Source organism: Zea mays, chromosome 4 (genome assembly GCF_902167145.1).
Source record: "Zea mays cultivar B73 chromosome 4, Zm-B73-REFERENCE-NAM-5.0, whole genome shotgun sequence".
Lineage (NCBI taxonomy): Eukaryota > Viridiplantae > Streptophyta > Magnoliopsida > Poales > Poaceae > Zea > Zea mays.
Window position 1 is genome coordinate 61,372,726 of NC_050099.1, and position 24,253 is coordinate 61,396,978.

The 24,253-nt window shown below is 51.2% G+C and overlaps 2 protein-coding genes across 3 annotated transcripts; both read left to right on the plus strand.

The window, feature by feature from the left end:
- The first annotated feature begins 7,771 nt into the window (after positions 1-7,771).
- LOC100381447 (uncharacterized) lies at positions 7,772-11,471 on the plus strand. The gene is made up of 8 exons (NM_001174286.1): positions 7,772-8,049; positions 8,166-8,880; positions 9,212-9,328; positions 9,402-9,580; positions 9,688-9,781; positions 9,887-9,964; positions 10,041-10,142; positions 11,128-11,471. The coding sequence occupies exons 2-8, from the start codon at positions 8,341-8,343 to the stop codon at positions 11,257-11,259; spliced, it is 1,242 nt and encodes a 413-aa protein (NP_001167757.1). The 5' UTR covers positions 7,772-8,049; positions 8,166-8,340; the 3' UTR covers positions 11,260-11,471.
- Positions 11,472-18,041: 6,570 nt separating this feature from the next.
- LOC109945516 (proline-rich receptor-like protein kinase PERK8) lies at positions 18,042-22,525 on the plus strand. Of its 2 annotated transcripts, XM_023302295.2 has the most exons (3): positions 18,042-18,977; positions 19,072-19,193; positions 22,067-22,525. In XM_023302295.2, exons 1-3 carry the CDS (start codon positions 18,167-18,169, stop codon positions 22,148-22,150), a joined length of 1,017 nt encoding a protein of 338 aa, XP_023158063.2. In that variant the 5' UTR covers positions 18,042-18,166; the 3' UTR covers positions 22,151-22,525. The 2 variants fall into 2 exon arrangements, with proteins under 2 accessions (XP_023158063.2, XP_035823170.1); XM_035967277.1 differs by lacking the exon at positions 22,067-22,525 and having other exon boundaries at positions 19,072-19,433.
- Positions 22,526-24,253: the final 1,728 nt, after the last annotated feature.

A 24,253-nucleotide genomic window follows, 5' to 3' on the forward strand; every position in this document is an offset into this window, starting at 1 on the left:
CGAGCTGGCTAAAATAGCCTCGGGGTGGACAACGGTTCCCTCGGACGTCTTCTCCCGAGACCTACACCAACCCTCCATCAAGACCGACGACACGCCCGAGCCCCGAGAAGGCCTCGGCTCTGCCCGAGGCGCCCTTGGCCCCCGAGGGTGAGGCTTTACGCGTCGAGGAAGAGCGGAATGGGTCCCGCCTAATCGAAACTGGCAAACCCCGTACCTGCAATATCTCCACCAAGGAGAGCTACCCCTCGACAGAGCCGAAGCTCGGCGACTGGCGCGGCGCGCCAAGTCGTTCGTCTTGCTGGGTGACGAGAAGGAGCTCTACCACCACAGCCCCTCAGGCATCCTCCAGCGATGCATATCCATCGCCAAAGGTCATGAGCTATTGCAAGAAATACACTCGGGGGGCTTGCGGTCACCACGCAGCACCTCGAGCCCTCGTTGGAAACGCCTTCCGACAAGGTTTCTACTGGCCAACCGCGGTGGCCGACGCCACTAGAATTGTACACACCTGCCAAGGGTGTCAATTCTACGCAAGGCAGACGCACCTGCCCGCTCAGGCCTTGCAAACAATACCCATCACCTGGCCGTTTGCTGTGTGGGGTCTGGACCTCGTCGGTCCCTTGCAGAAGGCACCTGGGGGCTTCACGCACCTGCTGGTCGCTATCGACAAATTCTCCAAGTGGATTGAGGTCCGACCCCTAAACAGCATCAGGTCCGAACAGGCGGTGGCGTTCTTCACCAACATCATCCATCGCTTTGGGGTCCCGAACTCCATCATCACCGACAATAGCACCCAGTTCACCGGCAGGAAATTCCTGGACTTCTGTGAGGACCACCACATCCGGGTGGACTGGGCCGCCGTAGCTCACCCCATGACAAATGGGTAGGTAGAGCGTGCCAACGGCATGATTCTACAGGGGCTCAAGCCGAGGATCTACAACGACCTCAACAAGTTCGGCAGGCGATGGATGAAGGAACTCCCTTCGGTGGTCTGGAGTCTGAGGACAACGCCAAGCCGAGCCACGAGCTTCACGTCGTTTTTTCTAGTCTATGGGGCCGAGGCTATCTTGCCCACAGACTTAGAATACGGTTCCCCGAGGACGAGGGCGTACGATGACCGAAGCAACCAGACCAGCCGAGAAGACTCACTGGACCAGCTGGAGGAGGCTCGGGACATGGCCTTACTACACTCGGTGCGGTATCAGCAGTCCCTGCGACGCTACCACGCCCGAGGGTTCAGTCCCGAGACCTCCAGGTGGGCGACTTGGTGCTTCGGCTACGACAAGACGCCTGAGGGCGCCACAAGCTCACACCTCCCTGGGAAGGGCCGTTCATCATCGCCGAGATTTTGAAGCCCGGAACATACAAGCTGGCCAACAGTCAAGGCGAGGTCTACAGCAACGCTTGGAACATCCGGCAGCTACATCTCTTCTACCCTTAAGATGTTTTCAAGTCGTTCATATACCTCGTTCTCTTTACCTACACAAATAAAGTCTAACCATCAAGGAAGGGTCAGCCTTGCCTCGGCAAAGCCCGACCCTCCCTCGGGGGCTAGAAGGGGGGAACCCCCTCTGCGTCAAAATTTTCCTCGGAAAAAGTCTTTCTGTCAGAACATCTTTCGCGCTTTTCGACTACTTCGATAGTGGGATCCTGAAAACGACGGAGTACATGTAAGCGGCAAGGCCGACCGAGCCGAGGGACTCCTACGCCTCCGGGATACAGATACCTCACTCATCACCTTCTGTGATAAGTAACTCACGCTCGGATAAGCGATTCCGCTGACCGAACAAGTCTTAACGCTCGAAAACTTTTCTGTCGGAACGATTTTTCGTGCCTTCTCGACTATATCGATAACAGAATCCCGCGGACGGGCAAGAGTACACGTAAGCGGCGAAGGCCGACCGAGCCGAGGGACTCCTACGCCTCCGGGATACGGATACCTCACTCATCACCTTCCGCGATAAGTAACTCTCGTTCGATGAGCGATTCTGCTACCGACAAATAAGTCCTGATACTCGAAACAAGGGGAAAAGAAACACAGCTTTACAACACGACGATGATATGTTTGGGCCTCGACGGCCGCAAAAAACATACGCACACTACAGATAAAATGTTCCTGCAGGTTCAGACATCAGTAAGGGGAGCAGCAGCACCCTCGGCATCGACTCCACCTTCGGTGGAATCCGACCCGGTCTCGGACAGCAACACGGTCAGAGGATCTCCACCTCGAAGGAAGATGTCAACACTGCACCTGAGCCATCACCGCCAGGATCTCCTCCAGGAACCTGGCCCGAGTAGACGGCTGGACCGGCCGCTCCATAGCCTCAGCCAGCTGTCCCCCGAGGACGCCAGCCCGGCTCATGGCCTCGGCAGCCCGACTCTAGGGTTGGTTCCGCCAGTGGACGACCCGGCCAGGCTCCGGCCGACAAAGCTTCTTCTCCAGCCGACTCCGCCTTTGTCCACGCTCACACCGCTGCCTCCGGCTCCGGCTCATCGCAGAGCGGCCGAGGGTTCTCTTTAACTGAGCAAGAGAAGCCTTGAGTGGCAAGGCCGACCGAGCCGAGGGACTCCTACGCCTCCGGGATACGGATACCTCACTCGTCACCTTCCGCGCAGGGCAACTCACACTTGGTTAAGCGGTTCAGCTAGACAACAGGCGAGACCTGGTGCTCGAAATGAGGAAGAAACACGGTATTACACCCAAAATACCTAGATGTTCAGGCCTCGACAGCCGCAATGAACATACACCGGCACTCAAGGTGCCATTACAAACGGAACTCCGGTTCCGCTCCCGCGGGTATGAACAACCTCCACATCGGAGGGCCTGCGGGACGACAAGCTCCGGCGACCTCTGCAGCAGCAGCGATGGTCTTAGGGCGGACGCTACCGCTGGAAGGCTCTCGTTCGCGTCCCCACTCGAGGGACGAGAACCAGACATTAAAGCCAAAGAGCCGGAGGTCGGTTCGCGGGTGGCGCTGACGGTCTCGTCGGCGGAGAAGCTTTCTCCAGCTGCCACCACCTCAGCACCGGCGGCGGCGTCCACCTACCCACCAACACTGCACCAGCAGGCGCCGACCGCCCCAAAGCGCACCGGCAGGTCCTCACTCCCGTCCTCGCCACGAAAACGAGAATGGGACCCTCCTAGAACACGAGTACCGCCCTCGCGGCGTACGACATGTTGTGAGACCCCCCGGTGCGGCTGGCCACCGTCGCCCGGACAGAGGATGGAATGCTGCACCCTGGACTGGGCAGCAGCAGTTCGCCTTCCCTGGCATGGCTGGAGGGCGCCTCCTCCGCAGAGCTGGAGGATGGTTTCCACCCCCAGAAGCCGGAGGAAGAAACGGGACACCAACCCATGCGAAGGCAGGCCCCGGCTCGCCTCGCCCTCCTCCCCAATAAGGATGATGAAGATCCTTGAAGCTGAGGGCGGGGCAGAGGCCGCAACCCGGCTTGCTTCTCCCCACCATCGAACCGGTGGTCACCGTCTTGGGTGACCATCGGTGAGGGGATGCAGCCGGGCTGCATAATGAAAATCCTTGAAGCCGAGCGATGGCTGAAAGGTGCCTACTTCCGCGAAGTTGCGCTCCTCCAACAACAGCAAGACGAAAGCAACGCGGGCGCTCCCCATCCGGGGGCTCGGAAGGCGGAAGGGCGCGATGCATGAGGAAAATGCGACGGCATGGCTACCACCCAGGAGGTCAATCCCTTTTTAAAGGCGACTCACCCCACTCGCGTCCTCAGGCGTCGCGGGCTAAGTCTTCACTGACGCGTTCAAAGGTCCTCCCCCTACGACACGGGGGCTGGGTCCCACACGACGTGCAAGCTGGCCTAGGACAGAAGAAGCCAAACCGCCGCGCGTGGAGCGTGTAACTGCCCAGCGGTTACAAGCACTCCTCCGTCTTCGTCTAAACCAGCGGGTGAAAGGGCGGACCGCCATGCAGGCGACATGCAACCGCACCACGGGGATGCACCCTTTCGACTTCGACGCGTCCAGCATGGAGTCCCAGGCCTACACGTCATGTAACCGGCGCGCCGGTTACTGCGTGCGAAAAACTGCACCGCCACTTACGCCAATACTGCGCCTTCTCGACTGCGGAACCGGTGCCGCGATTCAAGGCAACCCTGCGCACGGCCCAACAGTGCCAACCCGGCGCATCGGTCACAGATCAGTTAGCCGCGGGAGAAGGCGCGACAGTCGATATGGCCAAAAGTGGGCCGACAGTAATGGCGGCAGCAGGCGAGCGGAGGCGGCGGTCAAATCGTCTGCAGGCTCACGTCCCCTCCTGGAGCAGCAGGAGAGCCCTCTCCCACGGCGTGAAGATGACGCGCCCGTGTTCCGTTCCTCGAACGGCTCGCGCAACAGCTGCCCCGCGAACCACTCGTCCCGTCGCATTAACTCCGCGGCAGGGCAGGCGACACCTTTGGTAGGCGAAGCGAGCGACACTTCACCTCCGCCATAATGACCGCATCAAAAAAGGTGCACCATGTCGTTCGATTTCGTATCCTTTTCCTCTTCCCCTTTCTCTCTCTTGCTACAGGGACCGGGAAAGGGGATACTCTGAAAGGGATCCTTCTCCACGAAGGAAGCGGGCCCCGAGCCCTCCTACTGATCAGGGGTTCGAAGGCTGGCCCCTCGAAAGGGTTCGACAGCCGCCTCAGAGCACTCGGGCTCCGCGCCCACTACTGGTCAGAGGTTCGAAGGCTAGCCCCTCGGAAGGGTTCGACAGCCGCCTCAGGCCACTCGGGCTCCGCACCCACTACTGATCAGGGGTTCGAAGGCTGGCCCCCGAAGGGTTCGACAGCCGCCTCAGAACACGCAGAGCGAGGGATGACTCTAGGTACATCCGATACATGGCCGAGGCTCGAGCTACGCTCCCGAGGTACCCTAGGACATTTCCGAGACCAGCAGGAGCGATTCTGTAACGGAATCCCATCAGAGGGAGGCATCGAGCCCTCGGACCCTATCAAACGGGACCGGGTCCGGCAAATCACCTGCAGGTACTTTTGGAGCGCGCCTCTGGGCCACTAGCCGACCCTTATCGAATGGGGCACGGGCGTCCACTCGGATCACCCGTTAGCAACTCACTGGAGACACCATGTTCGGCACCCTCCGAGTGCAACATGGCGCTTTCCCCCTCCTCCTTGTGGAAAGGCGACGAAGGGGCGTATGATAAAAGCCGAGTCAGTCCTTGACCATCCTCTCGCTCTGTGCAGAGGCTCGGGGGCTGCTCTCGCAAACCCGGCTCCGGCCAAACCGTTGACAGCGTCAACATACCAGCCCGAGAACTCGGAACCTGACTATGCACCCGGGCTACGACCAGTTCGCATGAGGGAACAATCAGACCGGCCTAGGTGTCACGAAAGGCACTAAGACCTCGGAGGACTCAAACCACTCCTCCGAGGCCTCGGGGGCTACACCCGGCGGGTGCGCTCGCGCGCACCCACCGGAGCAAACTGTAACCGAGAAAGGCCGGTCCCCTTGCAAAAAAGTGCGACAAAGCCTCCAAGCGAGTATCAACACTCCCGTTGAGGCTCGGGGGCTACTGTCGGGGACCATAATTAGGGGTACCCCCAAGACTCCTAAACTCGGCTGATAACCACCATCAGCACAAAGCTGCAAAGGCCTGATGGGCGCAATACAGGTCAAAGCTCCACCCACTCAAGGGACACGATCTCGCCTCGTCCGAGCCCAGCCTCGGGCAAGAACAACAGACCCAGGTGGATTCACATCTCGCCCGAGGGTCTCCTCAAGCAACGGGCGCACCTTCGACTCGCCCGAGGCCCAGCTCGGGCAGGCTTCACGGAGAAGCAACCTTGGCCAGATCGCCTCGCCAGCCGACCGGATCACAGGAGCATTCAATGCAAGGATCGCCTGACACCTTATCTTGACGCGCACTCCTAAGTCGACAAGGCCGAAGTGACCGCAGTCACTTCGTCCCTCCACTGGCTGACCTGACAGGAAAACAGCGCCGCCTGCGCTGCTCCAACTGCTGTGCCACCCGCCAGGGTGAGGTTGATAGCCGCCAAGTCCAACCTCAGGCGACATAGGAAGCTCCGCCTCGCCTGACCCCAGGGCTCGGACTCCACCTCGACCTCGGAAGACGGTCTCCGCCTCGTCCGACCCCAGTGCTCGGACTCAACCTCGACCTCGGACGACGGTCTCCGCCTCGCCCGACCCCAGGGCTCGGACTCAACCTCGACCTCGGACGACGGTCTCCGCCTCGCCCGACCCCAGGGCTCAGACTCCACCTCGACCTCGGAAGACGGTCTTCGCCTCGCCCGACCCCAGGGCTCGGACTCAACCTCGACCTCGGACGACGATCTCCGCCTCGCCCGACCCTAGGGCTCGGACTCCACCTCGACCTCGGAGGAGTCGCCACCTTGCCCGACCTTGAGCTCGGACCGACCACGTCGCAGGGGGTACATCATTACCCTACCCCTAGCTAGCTCAGGCTATGGGGAATAAGACCGGCGTCCCATCTGGCTCGTCCCGGTAAAACAAGTAATGATGGCACTCCGCGTGCTCCATGACGACGGCGTTTCTCAGCCCCCTACGGAAGCAAGGAGACATCAGCAAGGACCCGACAGCCCGACAGCTGTGCTTCTACAGGGTTTAAGCGCTCCTCCGATGGTCACGACATCACATGAACAGGGCTCCAACACCTCTCCGACAGCCACGTAGGCATGTACATAGGGCTCTGGCTCTTCTCTGCTAGACACGTTAGCACACTGCTACACCCCCCATTGTACACATGTGCCCTCTCCTTACGACTATAAAAGGAAGGTCCAGGGCCCTCGTACGAGAAGGTGACCGCGCGGGAGAACAGGCTGACAGATAGACTCTCACTCTCTCCCTCGCGAACGCTTGTAACCCTGTACTGCAAGTGCATCCACCCTGGGCGCAGGACAACACGAGCCGCGGTTCCCCTTTATTGTTCCCCCTTGTGTTCCGTCTCGCGCCGACCCATCTGGGCTGGGACACGCATCGACAATTTACTCGTCGGTCCAGGGACCCCCGGGTCGAAACGTCGACAATACTAATTAGTTAGAGTTGATGGAGCAGTTCTAGTTAATTATTCAATCTTTGACATTTTCTCTCGTGTTACGTGGGCAGACCAGCCACGTGCAAGCCTCACAAAGCCTTTATTATCAACCTCCATTTTCTATCATTCAGTCAAACCTCTTTTGTACACTTTGCATTTATGTTTCGGCTAAAAGATATTTTGCTAATGAGTCACCGAACAAACCAGAGAATGCAGAATTTTATAGATTGTACTTTTCCTGACTGAATATTTTGTCCAGTAATCTCATTTTCGTTTTTTTTTGAGCAAGCAAGGTATTGTGCTTGATAAATTCTAAAGCTACAGCATAATCAAGATGACCTTTTTAGTTCGTGTGTTTGAACTCGTGGTTTTAATTTTGACTGCAAATACCTATTCATCTTTGTAGAAAACCTAATTACGTGAGTTGGTGCATTGTCATTCCAAAATTGAGTCATTATAGGGTACGGCATGTAAAAGGTCCCATTTGTCCTATTCAATATGATCACAGAACCCTTTTTCTACTAATAAAAGATACAGCAGTTTTTATATATATTTAAAAAGTTGGATGAGCAGCTGACACGGTCACAACAATAATAAACCCGTATGCTGAGCCGGTGAGCCCCACCATTTCACCAAATTGGCAAGAAAGCCGCTAGCAATCCACAGTTGCGATTTGCGGGAACAACTACTACTATCAAAAACTTTCGACATTCGATTATGCTGGCGATGGAAATGGAGCTCCTGGTCCGATTTCAATGAGAGCCATAGGCCTCCAAAAATAGGGTTCAAAAAGGGCCAGAGAGCAAGGAGTCATCCCATTTTTAGCCGTTGCCGTAGCTGGTCGTCGTCGTCGTCGCTGCTCCCAATCTGCGGCCGTCGGTGTTGCCTTCGACTTTAATCCACAAGGGCGAGCAGCACCGACCGAGCCGATCCGCTCCTCTTCTTGGTTCTTCTTCAATAAATCAGCAGAGCAGGAAAGATCTGTGAGCGTTCTTGCAGCCGGCAGGTGATTTGCATTTTTTCAACTAGTTGCGTTCCTTCTCATGAGTTCTTGTCCTGATTGCTCGTCGTTTAATACGAAATGTGATAAATTTCTAGGATTTATTTTTCGAATGATTGTAGGGGTCCAGGATTACGAAGGAAACCAAGAACGCAAGAAACGTCTAAGAAGAGGGGAGGAAAGATTTGGGTGTAGATTGGTAGATATATTACACAGGTTTTGTTTTGGTGTAGGTTATTAGCAAATAAATAGCTGGAGAAGAAGCCTGGCAAAAAAAAGGTGAAATTTGTGGAGAACATGTTTGGGATCCAAACCAGGGATGTGGCAGAAGATTTCAACTCCTGGAGGAGGACATTAAGGAACACACCCACCGTCTCAATGCCCATGAACAACCACAACATTATGTACAACACAGGCAAGAGTTTGTTCAATGTACACCTCATGTCTGTCAAGTTTGAAGACCTGTATGGATTCATGGTGGAGGGCAATGTGGACGATGTCAATGTGCTGAATGAGGTGCGGGAGAGGATCAGGGAGCAAGGCAGGGTGTGGTGGGCGCTGGAGGCAAGCAAGGGTGCAAATTGGTATCTCCAACCAAAGATTTCTTCAAACGAGGGGGTGATCAGTGTCACATCACTCAAGTTGTCAGTGCTCACTAATACAATTACATTGAGGAGGTTGATCAGGAAAGGTGTCCCCCCGGTGTTGAGGCCAAAGATCTGGTTATCTGTGTCAGGAGCAGCCAAGAAGCGGTCAACGGTGCCAGAAACATACTATGATGAGCTAATTCGTGCTACGGAGGGGAAAACCACACCAGCCACAAGGCAAATCGATCATGTGAGTTTTGTGAAGATGTTATGTATTTCTTATGTGGAGATTGATGCTTTCTTATCTTGCAGCATATACAACCCATGTTTCTTTGTGGTCACTATTCAAGTTTAAAATAGAAAGATGGTTCTTTCAACCGTAGTTTGTGATGGTAAATCGTAAGTATTGTCACTAGTTTACCCTGTTATGCTAGAAAATTAACTCCATTGAAAGAACCTAAAGAGACTGCATCTGCATAAATTCAATTCACTTTTTTTACAAATGTGGCTGTTTCATTTTATAATATTCTTGTTTCTGTACAATGATGTTGATAATAATACTAATGATAGGGAATTTACAGGATCTTCCTCGCACTTTCCCTTGTCATCCTTGGTTGAACAGTGACAAAGGTCAGGCATCTCTGCGGCGAGTACTTGTGGGGTACTCATTCCGTGATTCAGAAGTTGGGTACTGCCAGGTTAGCATAGTGCCAGATTATAAAATCAGATTATATCATTAAGCACATCCATCACCAACTGCATTGGCTGCAGGGTCTAAACTATGTAGCTGCACTCTTGTTGCTTGTGATGAAGACAGAGGAGGATGCATTTTGGATGCTTGCTGTACTCCTTGAGAATGTACTTGTCAGTGATTGCTATACTGACACTCTTTCTGGATGTCATGTCGAGCAGAGGGTGTTCAAAGATCTCCTGGCTAAGAAGTGTCCAAGGTATTTCTTTCCTTTCATGTTTTTGACATGCCACCACTAACCAATATAAAGCCGAAACCATCAGGCCATGATTTCTTGCCATATTTTATTGGACATTATTGATGTAGGATTGCTGCTCACCTTGAAGCAATGGGGTTTGATGTTTCACTTGTTGCTACAGAATGGTTTTTGTGCCTCTTCTCAAAGAGCCTGCCTTCAGAGGTTACATAGAAGTTCCATCAGTATCAATATTTCTGTTATCCCCTGTATGATTTTCTCATAATTATTTGATGTTTTTTGCACACTTATGTTCATTGATGTGAGCAGACAACACTTCGGGTATGGGATATATTATTCAATGAAGGAGCCAATGTTTTGTTCCGTGTTGCTCTCGCAATTTTCAAGGTAACTCACCAGCCTATATCAGTTAAAAGATTACTTTCGTTTGCTTTCACATTACTTATGTCCGCCACATTTGCAGATGCGAGAAGATGATCTACTGCGCATCCAACATATCGGTGATGTGATTGATATTTTGCAAACAACCACACATCATCTATATGACCCTGATGAACTCCTGACAGTAATCTTCTTCACTGTTATTTCATAGTTCTGTCCTTTTGCTGATATTTTCATAATCTTCGAGAAAATTCCTTTGAAATTTATACCCATTGCCATTGAAAAATATAGCTTCTCTTGAGTGCCATTAATTCTTTTTTCTCCTCCCCCCTCTATGCCATTTAGGAGGATTCCATTAGTTTCACTGTTAATTTTTGCTCTTTACCTCATCTCTCTGCCTAGTCCTAATTAATGTCCAACCCTGAAAATGAAAACAAGGATTAGTTAAAGAAGCTCAGAGAGCATAGAGCATAGCTACAACAAGACGTTTCTGTAGTCAGATACTGTGAGACAGAGAAGGAAATTGACATGTGGGGCTGGGGTGTAAAATCTTGAAAAGCATGTGAATTGGGTGTCAAATTTTGAAATTTCTCCGCACGGACATTGCCCCGAATGCCATTCCTCCCCACGCACCACGCCGTATCAATGTGGCTGTGGTACCTGTACAGCAAAAGGTGGCCGTGCAAAGGCTGAATCACAGTGCAGCCATGATACCATCACTGGATTTACCAATTTTAAGCTGCACGGCGGCCCTTGAGTGGTGCCAACAAGGAGGCAGATGCGGAGGGGAGGGGCGACACTGACTCCTTGCTAACGGCAATGGCACACAAGGGAGAGAAAAAAATAAAAACAATGACATAGAAGGGTTGATATATTTTTCAATGGCGTTGAAGGTCTAGGTATAAATTCCAATGGCATAGAAGAAATTTTCTCAGTCATACTCTTTGGTATTGTGGTACCAACAAATTTGGTGTAGGAAGTGATACATTGTTTTCTAGTCTACGCAAATATATAACAGTAGTTAAAAATTTAGAATAAAGAAGACAGGTTTCTAGCAAAATCACAATGAAATATAATCTGTAACTCAGAGAAATGTCCTGTATAATTTTTATTGTAGATAACTTGTTTTGCCAAACATTGGTGGATGATCTTGAACCCTTCTTTTCCAGTTCGCGTTTGACAAGATTGGTTCAATGCCAACAAATACAATCACAAAGGAAAGGAAAAAGCAGGAGACTGTTGTCCTGGCTGAGCTTGATCAAAGAACAAGACGGCTGAGTTCACTCAAGATGGATGGATAGTTTGTAAAATACAAGTTCTTGAAAGCTGTAGTCTTGGCCTATTCGGCACCTGGTCCCACAGCGTATGCTTCACTGAGCGAAAAATCATGGGTCTACCGAATACTGGGAGATGGAAAGCTGCAGTATGTGTTTGTTGAACACGAGTTTTTGGACTTCATATTGTGTGCTTTTGTGTGTTCTTCCTTTGTGTTTGCAATTCATATTTACAAGATACGGGCCATGGTGCTGATTTCTCTTATTATGTATATGTCTATTTCATATCTATTTTTATATATCTTATAATTTTAAAACCTACTAAAATTCTATCTTGGAGTGCAACACATCTACATCAGCACACTAGTGCAGTAACTCGATTGCGCATGCAACTATAGTACCGTTCTTTTTATGGAAGCTATTTATATTAGCAATATATATCATTCATTAATATGTAATTATTTGTATATGTTGGCATACCATACTATGTACTAATTTTTTTTATAATAGCTATCTCTTCATGCAACTAAATATAAGTCCTCTCATTTAATTCTGGCCCCATTGGCAGGCTTCTTGGAGACGATTTTTGCTCTGGCTTCACTGACATTTCAATGAAGCCGTACTAAACCGTATTTTTTTGAATGGTTTGGCGTGAAAAATACTTTTCTCATTTCTTTCTATTAGAAGACTGAAGCCAAAAAACTGATGTAGCTAGCTTTGACTCATGTATATTATCCCTAAATAATCTATCACTTCACATAAATCTAGAGCCACCCCACAAATGACACCCGCGAACATAGACTACTTTCCATGTACTAAAGAAATTGCACTCAGAAAACCACCACATTAAAACCGTATTAAAAATAAACGAACGAGATACTATTCAAACTCCATCTTTCTCTTACTCACATCCAACGGATGAGGTTCTTTGAATCATCCGTCACCCCGTGCTCGCACCACACGTGCCCTTTCTCCGCCTTCTCTGCAATGGTGTTAGGCACCTTTGGTTCTTTGCAACCCATGAGATGGCCAGAGCACTAGATTCCATTCCCCTGAACCCGATCGGGACGGAGTTGGAAGCTGACAGAGCCGTGGAGCAGGCGCCGGCCCCAATAGTCGCCGCGGAGACTAGCGACAATGCCATTCAGGAGCAGTGTCCCATCCAGGAGCAGTCTCGAGCCACGGCCCCTTCCTCCAACGGGAAGCCTGAATTAGGGGCGGCGGCGGAAGTGGAGGTGCAGTTGTTCCGATGCAGGCGTCCGGTGGCCATGTTTCGGTCACAACTTGGCGAGTATACGCAGACCAACTCGAGGTGGGTGACATCCTGGAGCAAGCTTGTTCGCTGCTGCTTGCCGTAGATTTATAGCATGTTTGGTTCGTGGCTAACTACGTCAAACTTTGCCTAAGGTTAGTCGTTTAAATTGAAGAACTAACTTTAGACAGAAAAGTTAGACAAAGTGTGACAAGTTAGCCAGGAAACTAAACATACCCTTAATCTAGCTATGGCTACGGCTCCTACAGTATTTTATCTTTATGGATTGCAGCTGCAGCTGCAGCAGCTGCGGCTGCAAGTCAGCTGAATAAGCGCAACCGGTGTCGCCATCCGCTTCAACCCCCTAATGGCCGCTCCCTCCTCCATATGCCCCTAGCTCCATGATCTTCCTACACGATGAGCCTAAGGTAATCTTAGAAGCAGCTTTTACAACAGGTGTCGCCATCCGATTGTGGCTATAAAAGCTGTTATGGTATATGAGCTGTAAAAAATTTGTTGTTGTCGGGTATCATAATTAGGGGTACCCCTAACACTCCTAAGCACGGCTGGTAAAACACCATCAGCACAAGCTGAAGAGATTGATGGGCGCAACTGAGGTCAAGGCTTCGTTTACTCAAGGGACGCGATCTCGCCTCGCCCGCGCCCAGCCTCGGGCGGGAACAGTAGTCCAGGCGAATTCACGCCTCGCCCGAGGGCCTCCTCAAGCAACGGGCGCACCCTCGACTCGCCCGAGGCCCAGATCGGGCAGGCTTCACAGTGAAGCAACCTTGGCAAGATCACCTTGCCAACCGACCGTATCGCAGGCGCATTCAATGCGAGGATCGCCTGACACCTTATCCTGACACACGTTCCTCAGTCGGCAGGGCCGAAGTGACCGCAGTCACTTCGGCCTTCCACTGACCGACCTGACAGGAAAACAGCGTCGCCTGCCCCGCTCCGACTGCTGTGCCACCCGCCAGGGTGAGGCTGACAACGGCTAAGTTCAGCCTCAGGCGCAACAGGAAGCTCTGCCTCGCCCGACCTTGGGCCTCGGCCTCAGGAGGAGGTCTCCGCCTCGCCCGACCCTATGGCTCGGCCCCCGCCTCGGCCTCGGAAGGTGGTCTCCACCTCGCCCGACCCCAGGGCTCGGCCTCAACCTTGGCCTCGGAAGATGGTCTCCGCATCGCCCGACCCCAGGGCTCGGCCTCAACCTCGACCTCGGAAGGAATCGTGTCCTCACCCGACCCCGGCCTCGGCCTTAGGAGGAGTCTCCGCCTCGCCCGACCTTGGGCTCGGACCGACCACGCCACAGGGGATACATCATTATCCTACCCCTAGCTAGCTCAGGCTACGGGGGAACAAGACCGGCGTCCCATCCAGGCTCGCCCCGGTAACAAGTAATGATGGCTCCCCGCGTGCGTCCATGACGACGGCGGTTCTCAGCCCCCTACAGAAGCAAGGAGACGTCAGCAAGGTCCCAGTAGCCCCGACAGCTGTGCTTCTACAGGGCTCAAGCGCTCCTCCGACGGCCACGACACCACGTACACAGGGCTCTAGCACCTCTCCGACAGCCACGTTGGCATGTACGTAGGGCTCTGGCTCCTCTCTGCCGGACACGTTAGCGTATAGCTACACCCCCATTGTACACCTGGACCCTCTCCTTGCATCTATAAAAGGAAGGTCCAGGGCCCTCATGCGAGAGGGTGGTCGCGCGGGAGGACGGGCTGACAAAAAGGCTCGCTCTCTCTCTCCCCCTCGCGAACACTTGTAACCCCTACTGCAAGCGCATCCCCTTGGCGCAGGATAACACGAGCCGCGGTTTTCCCCCCTTGTGTTCCATCTCGCGCCAACCCATCTGGGCTGGGACACGCAGCGACAATTTTACTCGTTGGTCCAGGGACCCCCGGGGTTGAAACGCCGACAGTTGGCGCGCCAGGTAGGGGCCTGCTGCGTGTTGACGAATAACTTCCCGTTGAGCTCCAGATGGGTAGTCTCAAGCAACCTCTTCAGCCCGGGACGCTGCTCCGTTTTGGGAGTCTCGAGTTCATGTCCCTCGACGGCAGCTACGACATGGTACTCCTTCCCCCGCAGCGCGACAGCGACAACGACGACCGTCAGCCCGCCCGGCGGCGGCGGACTCGACGACGTCTTCCCCCGTGGCGGAAGAGCAGCATCCGGGTCTGTCCCGCCACCTTCCTCGCCGCAGGAGGAGGAGGCGGGGCAACCGTGGCCAAGAAGGAGGCAACACCTCGTCGGTTGTCGAGCGAGTCGACGACGCCGGCACCCCAGCGGGGGACATGTCGGGCGTTGACCTCGCGCCTGAGACGACGATGAGTGTCGTTTCCCCGCAACGTGCCAACCCCAAGCGGACAGATGACGCCAGCACACTCGCGAAGGACTTGCTGGGTGTTAGCCTCGTACCTGAGATAACGGTGCAGTCCGTCACCGACGCGACTTCGTCACCGTCCATCGATCGAGAGGTATCGTCCGTTTTCCACCCTGTGCCTTTTAGATTCAGCTTCGATCCACCGAGCGACCCCGCTTCGGTGAACGCTTTCATAAAGGCATATCCTAACCTTCCGGGGTACCATATGTGGTCAACCTGGGACCGACTGACTGCCGTCTCGACCTACGGGCCCCCGGGTTCCGAGGAAGAGGACGAGCCCGACTCTGGTTGGAATTTCTCCGGACTCGGTAATCCCAGTGCCATGCGAGACTTCATGACCGCATGTGACTATTACCTCTCTGATTGCTCCGATGATGGCCACAGCCTTGACAACGAGGGCTATGGCCCAAATCGCGAATGTTTCCACGTCGATCTAGGGGGTCACGACGAAGGCAACCACCTTGGTATGCCGGAGGATGATGATCCCCCTAGGCCTGTGCCTCGCGTTGACATCCTGCAGGAGCTAGCTGTGGTCCCAGTCCCTGCGGGGGGTCAGGACACATAACTCGAGCAAATCCGCGAGATGCAGGCCAAGCTCGACGAGGAAGCAGGACAACTTGTGCAGCTCCGGCAAAACATCGAGCAGGAGTGGGCAGGCCGAGCACTAGCCGGAGAAGCGCGTCATCAGGCCCGGGACGTCCAGCACCGTATCGCTGACGATGCCAGGGCAAGGCTGCCCCCGGCCTCCAGTGGGGTTGGCCAGAATCTGGCTGCAGCGACAATACTACTCCGAGCGATGCCAGAGCCATCCACCACCGAGGGGCGGCGTATCCAAGGAGAACTCAAGAATCTCCTGGAGGATGCCGCGGTCCAACGGGCCGAGAGCTCTGCCTCCCGAAGGCAAGGGTGCCCCCCGGAGCATCGCGCGACAACTTCCCGATTCATGCGGGAGGCCTCGGTCCACACCGGGCGCATGCGGTACGCGACGCCTGCGGCCCCGGGTCGCCTCGGCAACGAGCACCACCGCCGCGATCGTCGAGCCCGCCTCGACGAGAAGGTGCGCCGAGGCTACCACCCCAGGCGTGGGGGACGCTACGACAGCGGGGAGGATCGGAGCCCCTCGCCCGAACCACCAGGTCTGCAATCCTTCACCCGGGCTATACGACGGGCGCCGTTCCCGACCCGGTTTCGAGCCCCGACTACCATCACTAAGTACTCGGGGGAAACGATACCGGAACTGTGGCTTGCGGACTACCGGCTGGCCTACCAGCTGGGTGGAACAGACGATGACAACCTCATCATCCGCAACCTCCCCCTGTTCCTCTCCGACGCCGCCCGTGCCTGGCTGGAGCATCTGCCTCCTGCGTAGATCTCCAACTGCTGCGCAGATCTCCAACTGGGACGATCTAGTCAAAGCCTTCGCTGGAAACTTCCAGGGCACGTACATGCGCCCTGGGAACTCTTGGGATCTCCGAAGCTGCCGCCAGTAGCCAGGGGAATCCCTACGAGAGTACATCCAGCGATTTTTGAAGCAACGCACCGAGCTGCCCAACTTCACCGACTCGGATGTCATCGGGGCGTTCCTCGCCGGCACCACTTGCCGTGACCTGGTGAGCAAGCTGGGTCGCAAGACTCCCACCAAGGCGAGCGAGTTGATGGACATCGCCACCAAGTTCGCCTCTGGTCAGGAGGCGGTCGAAGCCATCTTCCAGAAGGACAAGCAGCCTCAGGGACGCCAGCAGGAAGACGTCCCCGAGGCGTCCGCCTAGCGCGGCATGAAGAAGAAGGCCAAGAAGAAGTCGCAAGCAAAGCGCGACGCCGCCGACGCAGATCTTGTCGCTGCTGTCGAGCACAGGAACCCTCGGAAGCCTCCCGGAGGGGCCAACCTGTTCGACAAGATGCTCAAGGAGTCGTGCCCCTATCACCAGGGTCCCGTCAAGCACACCCTTGAGGAGTGCGTCATGCTTCGGCGCTACTTCCATAAGGCCGGGCCCCCGGCGGAAGGTGGCAAAGGCCAGGACAACGACAAGAAGGCGGGCGACAAGGCAAAGGAGTTCCCCGAGGTTCACGGCTGTTTCATGATCTACGGTGGGCAAGTAGCGAACGCCTCGGCTCGTCACCACAAGCAGGAGCGCCAGGAGGTCTGCTCGGTAAAGGTGGCGGCGCCAGTCTACCTAGACTGGTCTGACAAGCCCATCACCTTCGACCAAGGCGACCACCCCGACTGCGTGCCGAGCCCAGGGAAGTACCCACTCGTTGTCAACCCCATCATCGGCAACGTCAGGCTCACCAAGGTCCTCATGGACGGAGGCAGCAGCCTCAACATCATCTACGCCGAGACCCTCTGTGACACCCCAGGTGTCAGTTTCGTGTTATGTCGGGAGATTTGTCCCTAACGCGAATGCTCAGTGAAAGTTTCTATTTCTCGATCGTGTCTATCTCTGTCTATCAGGCTTTCTCTTGGAAGTTCACCGAATTCGGAGTTAATCGATCGCGAGAAACAACCAATTTTGGAGCGTGTTAAAAACTTTTAATTCTCAGAACAAATGCAGACTCGAAGATCATTCTCGAAATATAAATCTCATCTGAAGCTCTTTAAATCAAACTCTCAACGGCTGTTATTTGATCTGAGCCCGAGTCTAATTTTTTTCGAACCTTGATCTATGTTCGACTATTTTATTCGGATCCGTACTCTCAAACAGAATACTCAATATGTCGTCCTCTAATCATTTTTATCCGATTCGGCCAAATATCTTATGTCCGAACCGAATTCAAAACCCCGTATCGACAGCGATTTTAAATAGTCACGATTCGGTTTCTCCGACTAAAAATCCAAAGCCGATCGGAAGTCTAAGAGAAACATTTATTTCTAAAATAGTGCGCGAGAAATTATTTCCGAGCGAATTCAAATCAAACTCTCGGCCGAATTAATCATTCAATTGTCCGTTCGTCCGAACTCTATTTCGCTCTATTTTTCCGTAGCGACGAATTCCACAGGAGCATTTTTATTCCAGAAAATAAATTAGCGCGACCCGATTGGGTATTTTGGGCCAAGCCCATTCAGGCCCAATAGGCCCACTAAGGAAACCCTAACCCTACCTCATTCCTATAAATAGCAGCCCCTCTCCTTGCACTTGGTTATTTTGCACTCCCACCCCTCAACAATTTCCAGCTGCCACAGCCTCCCTGTCTTCTTCCCCCACGCGCAGCAGCACCTTCTTCCCAGCGCGCAGGGAGCTCGACTCCCTTCCTCTCCATGGCGCCCAAGCCCTTCTTCCTCAAGCCGGCGCCCAAGCATGCTCCCTCCCCTGCCCTTCTTCTCCCATGGGCGCGAGCTCCACCTTCCCTGTTTTGTACGCCGCGCAGAAGCTCCTCCATGGCAGGCGCCCAGGCGAGCTTCCCCCATGGCGCTCGGCTCCCTGTTCCCTGGTGCCCTGTGGTCGCCCCCTTTTTCACCTGGACGCGCGCACCCCTCCTCCGGCTCGCCTCCCTTCAGGCAGGACCAGCTGCAGTTCTGCGCTCCACCTCCCTTGGCGCCCCTGCGACTTCCATGGCCGCCAGCCCTCCCTGCGAGCTCAGCTCCTCCCCATTCATGGCGCCCCCTGCTCTTCCCTGCCCGGCCAGGAAACGCCCAGGCCGGGAGCGCCTTGAGCTTGTCCCTGCTCCTCTCTCTCTACCAAGCGCCCCCCTGCAATCTTCCCCAAGCTGTCTTCCTCCTCTCCCCAACGGCGACCTCCTCTTTTCCTCTCTGTTCCAGACCGGCATCAGGGCAGTGCGCGCAAGCTCTCCCAGCCAAGGACAACTCCATCCCCTCCCCTGCTGCTGCTCGCCCCCTACCTCCTTTTCCCCTAGTGCGACAGCAAGGAACCCCTGTTCTGCCGGCAGCCAAGGCATCCAAGTTCTCTGCGCAGCGATGCCGGTCCAAAACAGCAGCCTCGGATCCCCTCCGCATCGCGTGCTTCGCTCGATCTGCGCAGTCCCGACCCACGCCGTCGCGTTGGTGTTTGGGGACAGCCCATGTCGTGTCGTTGATCTGCGCAGTTCGACCGTCTACGCGTCTCACTTCGCCGGATCTGCGCAGCCCCAACATCGACGACGTTCACCCCGGTGAGACGACGATGATCTTTGTTTGATTTCACATCGGCATTGTTCTCCGGTGATTAAATTGTGTATATGTGCTGTTTTGTTTTATTTTGTGGAGGCGAGGAACCCCGTGTTTTGCGTGGAGGAGAAGGCAAGTCGTTCAACGCTCGTCGACGTTCGAAGTTATGCGCAAATCGGAATCGCCATCGTCCTTACAAACACCGATTGGGTTTGTTTATGGTGAGCCGATGCATGTTGCTCTTGATCGACTCGATTAATTATTTTGAATGGATGTGTGTAAAATGTTTCGATTATGCGCATTGGTGGGATCGCGTTTGCGATTGGAGAACAAGAGTTTATTCGATGTATGCGATTTGTAGTCTGTACAATTATATTTTAGTCGATGTGGTGTACAATTGTGTTGGAGTGTGGGTAGGTATAAAAATGTTTTGGTTATAGGCCGTAGCAAGGTTGCCTTCACGTTTTGGTAAGCAAACATGTTGTGTTGTTTAATGTGATGAGTAAATTGGAAATACGTGGGATGCGAGGATTTAATTAGTGCACGTAGGTGTGTGAGTGCCGTGGTGTGATATAGTAGTGGTGGCGTGAGATGTTTGTTTGAGGTGTGCGGGTATATGCCGCGATGTGGTTATGCTCGCAACGAGGAAAGATGTATGTATTGTGACACGACGCTTAGATCGCTATTATATGATCGTGTGAAGGATGCTCATGATGGTTGTGTGATTAAGGAGTGATGTAGTGGCAAGCGAGAAGTAAGTTTAATTTTTCAAACGATTAGTGGATAGTATCTATCGGTGTTCTCATGATTTTTGTTGTATGGCAATGTGATGCTTTGCTTTGTCAATTATCACATTCCATGCCCCTTTGGATAAATAAATGTCTTGTTGATCGATTAGAGGTCTTATACGAGCGTTATCGCAGCCCAATAATTATTGGAGGCGAGTAGCGTTCATAAGTCGGTCCTTGTTAAAATTGAAGAACAATCCGTTAAGATATGCACATAAGTGCTTTAGGTCCTTCAGTAGCAAGTAAGTCTTATGAAGTTTTATGCCAGACGTTAATGCCTCTATGTTAGACCTCCTAAAATATGGTGTTCTAAGTGACTTGTGTGTTGTCTTGTTTAAGTTGAGAAAAGGTTAAGAAACGTTAATTAACCTGCTCCCACCCATGTTTTGAGTTGCAATGTCTAAATGGGTTGCTAAGTCTTATGCTATGATTAGCCAACTAATGTGGAGGAGTCAAATTCGTTAAGTGATTGTTATATATGTGTTGTCTCGGATTGCGATAATAATATGCAAGCCGACGTGTAGGATGTGTAGCAGCCTAGATTGTTACTCTGGCTAGCCGACTTGTTAGATGGCTTTGGTTAAGCTTGTAGTCACGATGAATTGTGTATTGTAGTCTATATGTGTGTGGTTATGGTCACGGATGAAAAGTAGTAGTGCTCAGGTGATGTCTAAATTAAGATGCAAACTATTGGTGAAGAGCGCTTCGATATTGATTGTTATAGAGAATGCGTCGTTGATTGGTTGTAGTAGTTTTAGTGCACTAAATGACTTGAATAAAATTTGCAAGTTGACTTGTTGGTTCTCATTTGATTGTTTTAACTCTAACAAATGGTAAAAGTGTTAGAATAATTCAAATCTCTAGATCATGGCAATTCTTGAATTATATAGAAACTGAAATTCATTGATTGCTGTTTTGGACTGCACGCACTGTTTTAGTTATGCTGTATGTTTGATGAACTAAATTGTGTTTTCTGTAGATATGTGCTATAGAAAAGTGGTAGATAACTTTATTATCTTGCTGGTGTTAAAATTTGACAAACATAGGTCTGACGGTTTAGGAGTTAGGATTTTTACAAATTCAGTAACTGAATCTGTCCAAATTCTGTACAGATTTCAGAAACTGCATTGTTTGCCTAATTTAATGTTACAATCTGTTCATGGTCATTATAAGAAAGTTGTAGATGCTTTTCTGATCTTGCTTGTGTTAAAATTTCATAAACACAGGCCTGATAGTTTAAGAGTTATGGATTTTACAAACTGCTTGTTGTGTTCTGTCCTCTGTCAGAACAGATTTCAAAAACTGTAATGTTTGATTTGAATAAACCTGGAATCACTTCTTGGTGATTATAAAAGTTATGTAGTACTTTTTCTAAGCTTTCCAAAAAGTCTTGGATCACTATTTTTGGTGGTCTGAAGATTAAGTTATGGATGTTTAAAGTGTGAAGACTGAATCTGTCCAGTTTTGGACAGCACAGCCTTCATAGTATATTTTACCCTTGATACATGCTAAACCAGCCAGGGATGTTGATAAATAATTTGTAGAACATTTAATTAGCTTTCCAGAAAGTCTAGGATCACTTTGTTTGGATGTCTGAATCTTTTGTTGTGAATTTTGAAGCTGCAAGTCTGAATCTGTCCAAATCTGGACAGAGCTGCTGTGTTTGCACAATTCGACCTTGCTAAGTGTTTAATCAGGTTGTGATGAAAATACCAAAGTTGTAGAGCACTTTTTAAGCTTTCCAGAAAGTTCTAGTTTGCTATTTTTGGATTAATATTTGAAGAGTTATGATTAAAACAAGCAACTGCTGTATTGCTGTCCAAAAAAATTCTGCTAGTGCTCATTTGATTGTTAGTTCACCCGTTTGGCTAAAAATGTTTGGTTAGTACTTAAATAAATGTAGACTTGCCATGACTAAGCTTAATATTGCCTAAGTGTCCTGTTTTATATGTTTCTTCTCTAGTTGATTGTGATATAGGAGTTCATAGACATGAATGCATAGGTCCTATTTAAACTTACGTTATATTGGTTGCTCTTGTACGGACAATAGAAGAACAAATGAACGATTAAGGTGAGCGTAGTAAATGCGTGTACTTGTGATATCGTGGTCATATTGTGTAAATAAATAAAATGTTGTCATCTCTTTAATGGTGTTAATGATGAACGCCGATAACATACGAATAGCTAGCGCTTGCGTATAGTCGTTGCGGTGTCTTACAATTAAATGTTAGTTTGCTACCATGTATTTATATAGCTTGTGATATTTTTCATTGTATTCATATATATGCATCTTGCACCTCATATAGGACCGAGAGATGATGATCGAGCCAGTAATGTGGTGCCAACCACGAGATGCGGTCGGTGGACGACCTGAAGACCGATGGACATAACCAGGGGATGCTCGCCAAGCGAGTACCTCCCCTAGCAAACACTATCTAAGTGTTAAATTAAAGTCAAGCCCCAGTTTATTGCATAACCTGTTATTTATGCTATTTTACTACACTTATTGATTGTAGGATTTAATGTGCACTTAAGTGTAGGAGTTGTTTGAAACCCTAGTTGCATGATCTCAGGAATCCTATTGAGATGAATACTAGTATGCTAGGTCGAGTAGCTGCTTTACTAATTAGGGATCTCGGTAGAAGTTGAGTGATTTTTCTAGCACTCGCGCGAGGTCAGGACATTGATTGTACCCATTTTCATATCATACTGATGTTGGTTTGTGGGCAACAATCCATGGGGATTGGTTGTCTATGGGGTAAAAATTTGAATAAGGATTATGGTGTGGTACCGTGAGTCAAGCGTTTGAACGTACTAAACACATACCGAGAAATATGGTAAATCGGTAAGCCTAGTACCTAAGTGAACCTGCCCGCAGACATATCCCCTCACGCGACCTCAGACGTGGTCTCCCATTCTGGTTATGGTGGGTACAAGTGCGGTCACTGCACGACGGCAGTCGGGGTCAGTGAGGCATTGTACGCCAAGGCGGTGAGCCCTGATCTGTTGCCAGGGAATCGACGGGGACGGTTGATGTGTGTGGGGATGGAGTGCCCCTACACGTCGTGTGTTTAGGTTTGCCTTGCAAGGTTTAAAAACTCGATTCGAATCGTCTGCTTCTCGCAGCTAATGAGACTGCTTGATCCATGCTGCTACATTGAGTAATAAGTGGAATGGTGCTGAGATGATACAAGATATTGATTGCTAAAAATGTTTGCTACTATGTATGAGTAGATAGTACACATTTAGCCTTAAGAGAGTCACACTTAAATTGGCAAAGTTAAAACTTGACTTAGAAACTCAGCTAGTGCTTTTGGCAACCAAACCCCACAGCCAAACAGCTGCATGTCTAGAGGTAGAGGAGTAGACTCCTCACACCGGGTAAGTCTAGCTGAGTATTAGTATACTCAGCCTTGCTTGTGGCACAATTTTTGCAGGTACTTCTTAGGTTGATTGGTTGATGGCGTGACTTGGCCTTCATCCCTGCCACCGGGATAGACGGTCGAGTGGGTTACTGCTTCCGCAGGTGAGGACCAGGAGGAGTAGCGTGGCCAGGCTTCGCCATGTTACTCGGTTCTTCTCCGTTAGTTATTTCCGCTGCACTAAAGTTTATGGTTATTATTTCTGAAACTCCGATAATGTAATCACTAATTATACTTATTAAATTTGTGGTATTGTGTTTTATTGTATTTCTCTGTGCCTCACCTTCGAGTGAGCTAGTGGTATTCGATCCTGGTAAGTGGTTTTATCGGACTAGATCCGAGGGACTGACGGGTTATTCCTGTTTAAGTGTGTTGCGGCCCTTAAGGGTGCGACTTGGGCACTTAAGCTGGAATAATTCGGGCGGTTCCGCCACAGCTGGTATCGGAGCGAATACCATTACAGAGAAGTCAATAAGTCATAAATACCAACTTTTCAAAACTAAAACTTGCTAGAAACCAATGTTGGATAGATCGTCATGACGATCAGGATAGATCTAGGACGTGAAGCCTTAGGAAAATAGATGGGTAGCTAGGTGGCTATTTATATAGGCCATAAAGGCTACTACTACTATTAATAAGGATGCTGTAGAAGCATCCGAAAAATTAGTTAGGTCTGAGAAGACGACTAGAATGAGCATGCATCCTGATTGTCGCATCATTGTCTCTTGTGCATCAACATGCTTCTCTCACCTTCATTCCAATAATAAGAAATTGTGAATAATGTGCTGTATTGCTAGGAACTGCAAAAGAAGTCTTATCCTGTGTGTCAAGATAGTCTTGACTAGGTTGTGTTATGTGCTTCTCTTGTCTGGCAAAAAAATGTTTTAATTGTTCAACCCTTTTTACAAAAAAAATGTTGACTGCTCTTCTCATGAAAAGACCCCCACTCCAAACAACCTTGAGTTTAGCAAGTGAAACCTTCTAAAAAAATCCTACTTGTGTTGGTATTTTCTAGCCCCCTTGAGTGTTTTACCTTTGAAGTTACACCTGCACAACTTATAGACCACCACA

Excerpts from the sequence above, each read along its gene's own strand:
- LOC100381447 (NM_001174286.1), top strand. The coding sequence starts at position 8,341 with ATGTTTGGGATCCAAACCAGGGATGTGGCAGAAGATTTCAACTCCTGG. Across the intron at positions 9,581-9,687 it reads CTGGCTAAGAAGTGTCCAAG|GATTGCTGCTCACCTTGAAG; the intron begins GTATTTCTTTCC and ends TTATTGATGTAG. Across the intron at positions 9,965-10,040 it reads TTGCTCTCGCAATTTTCAAG|ATGCGAGAAGATGATCTACT; the intron begins GTAACTCACCAG and ends CCACATTTGCAG.
- LOC109945516 (XM_035967277.1), top strand. The coding sequence starts at position 18,167 with ATGCTCCCTCCCCTGCCCTTCTTCTCCCATGGGCGCGAGCTCCACCTT. Across the intron at positions 18,978-19,071 it reads CATCGACGACGTTCACCCCG|GCGAGGAACCCCGTGTTTTG; the intron begins GTGAGACGACGA and ends TATTTTGTGGAG.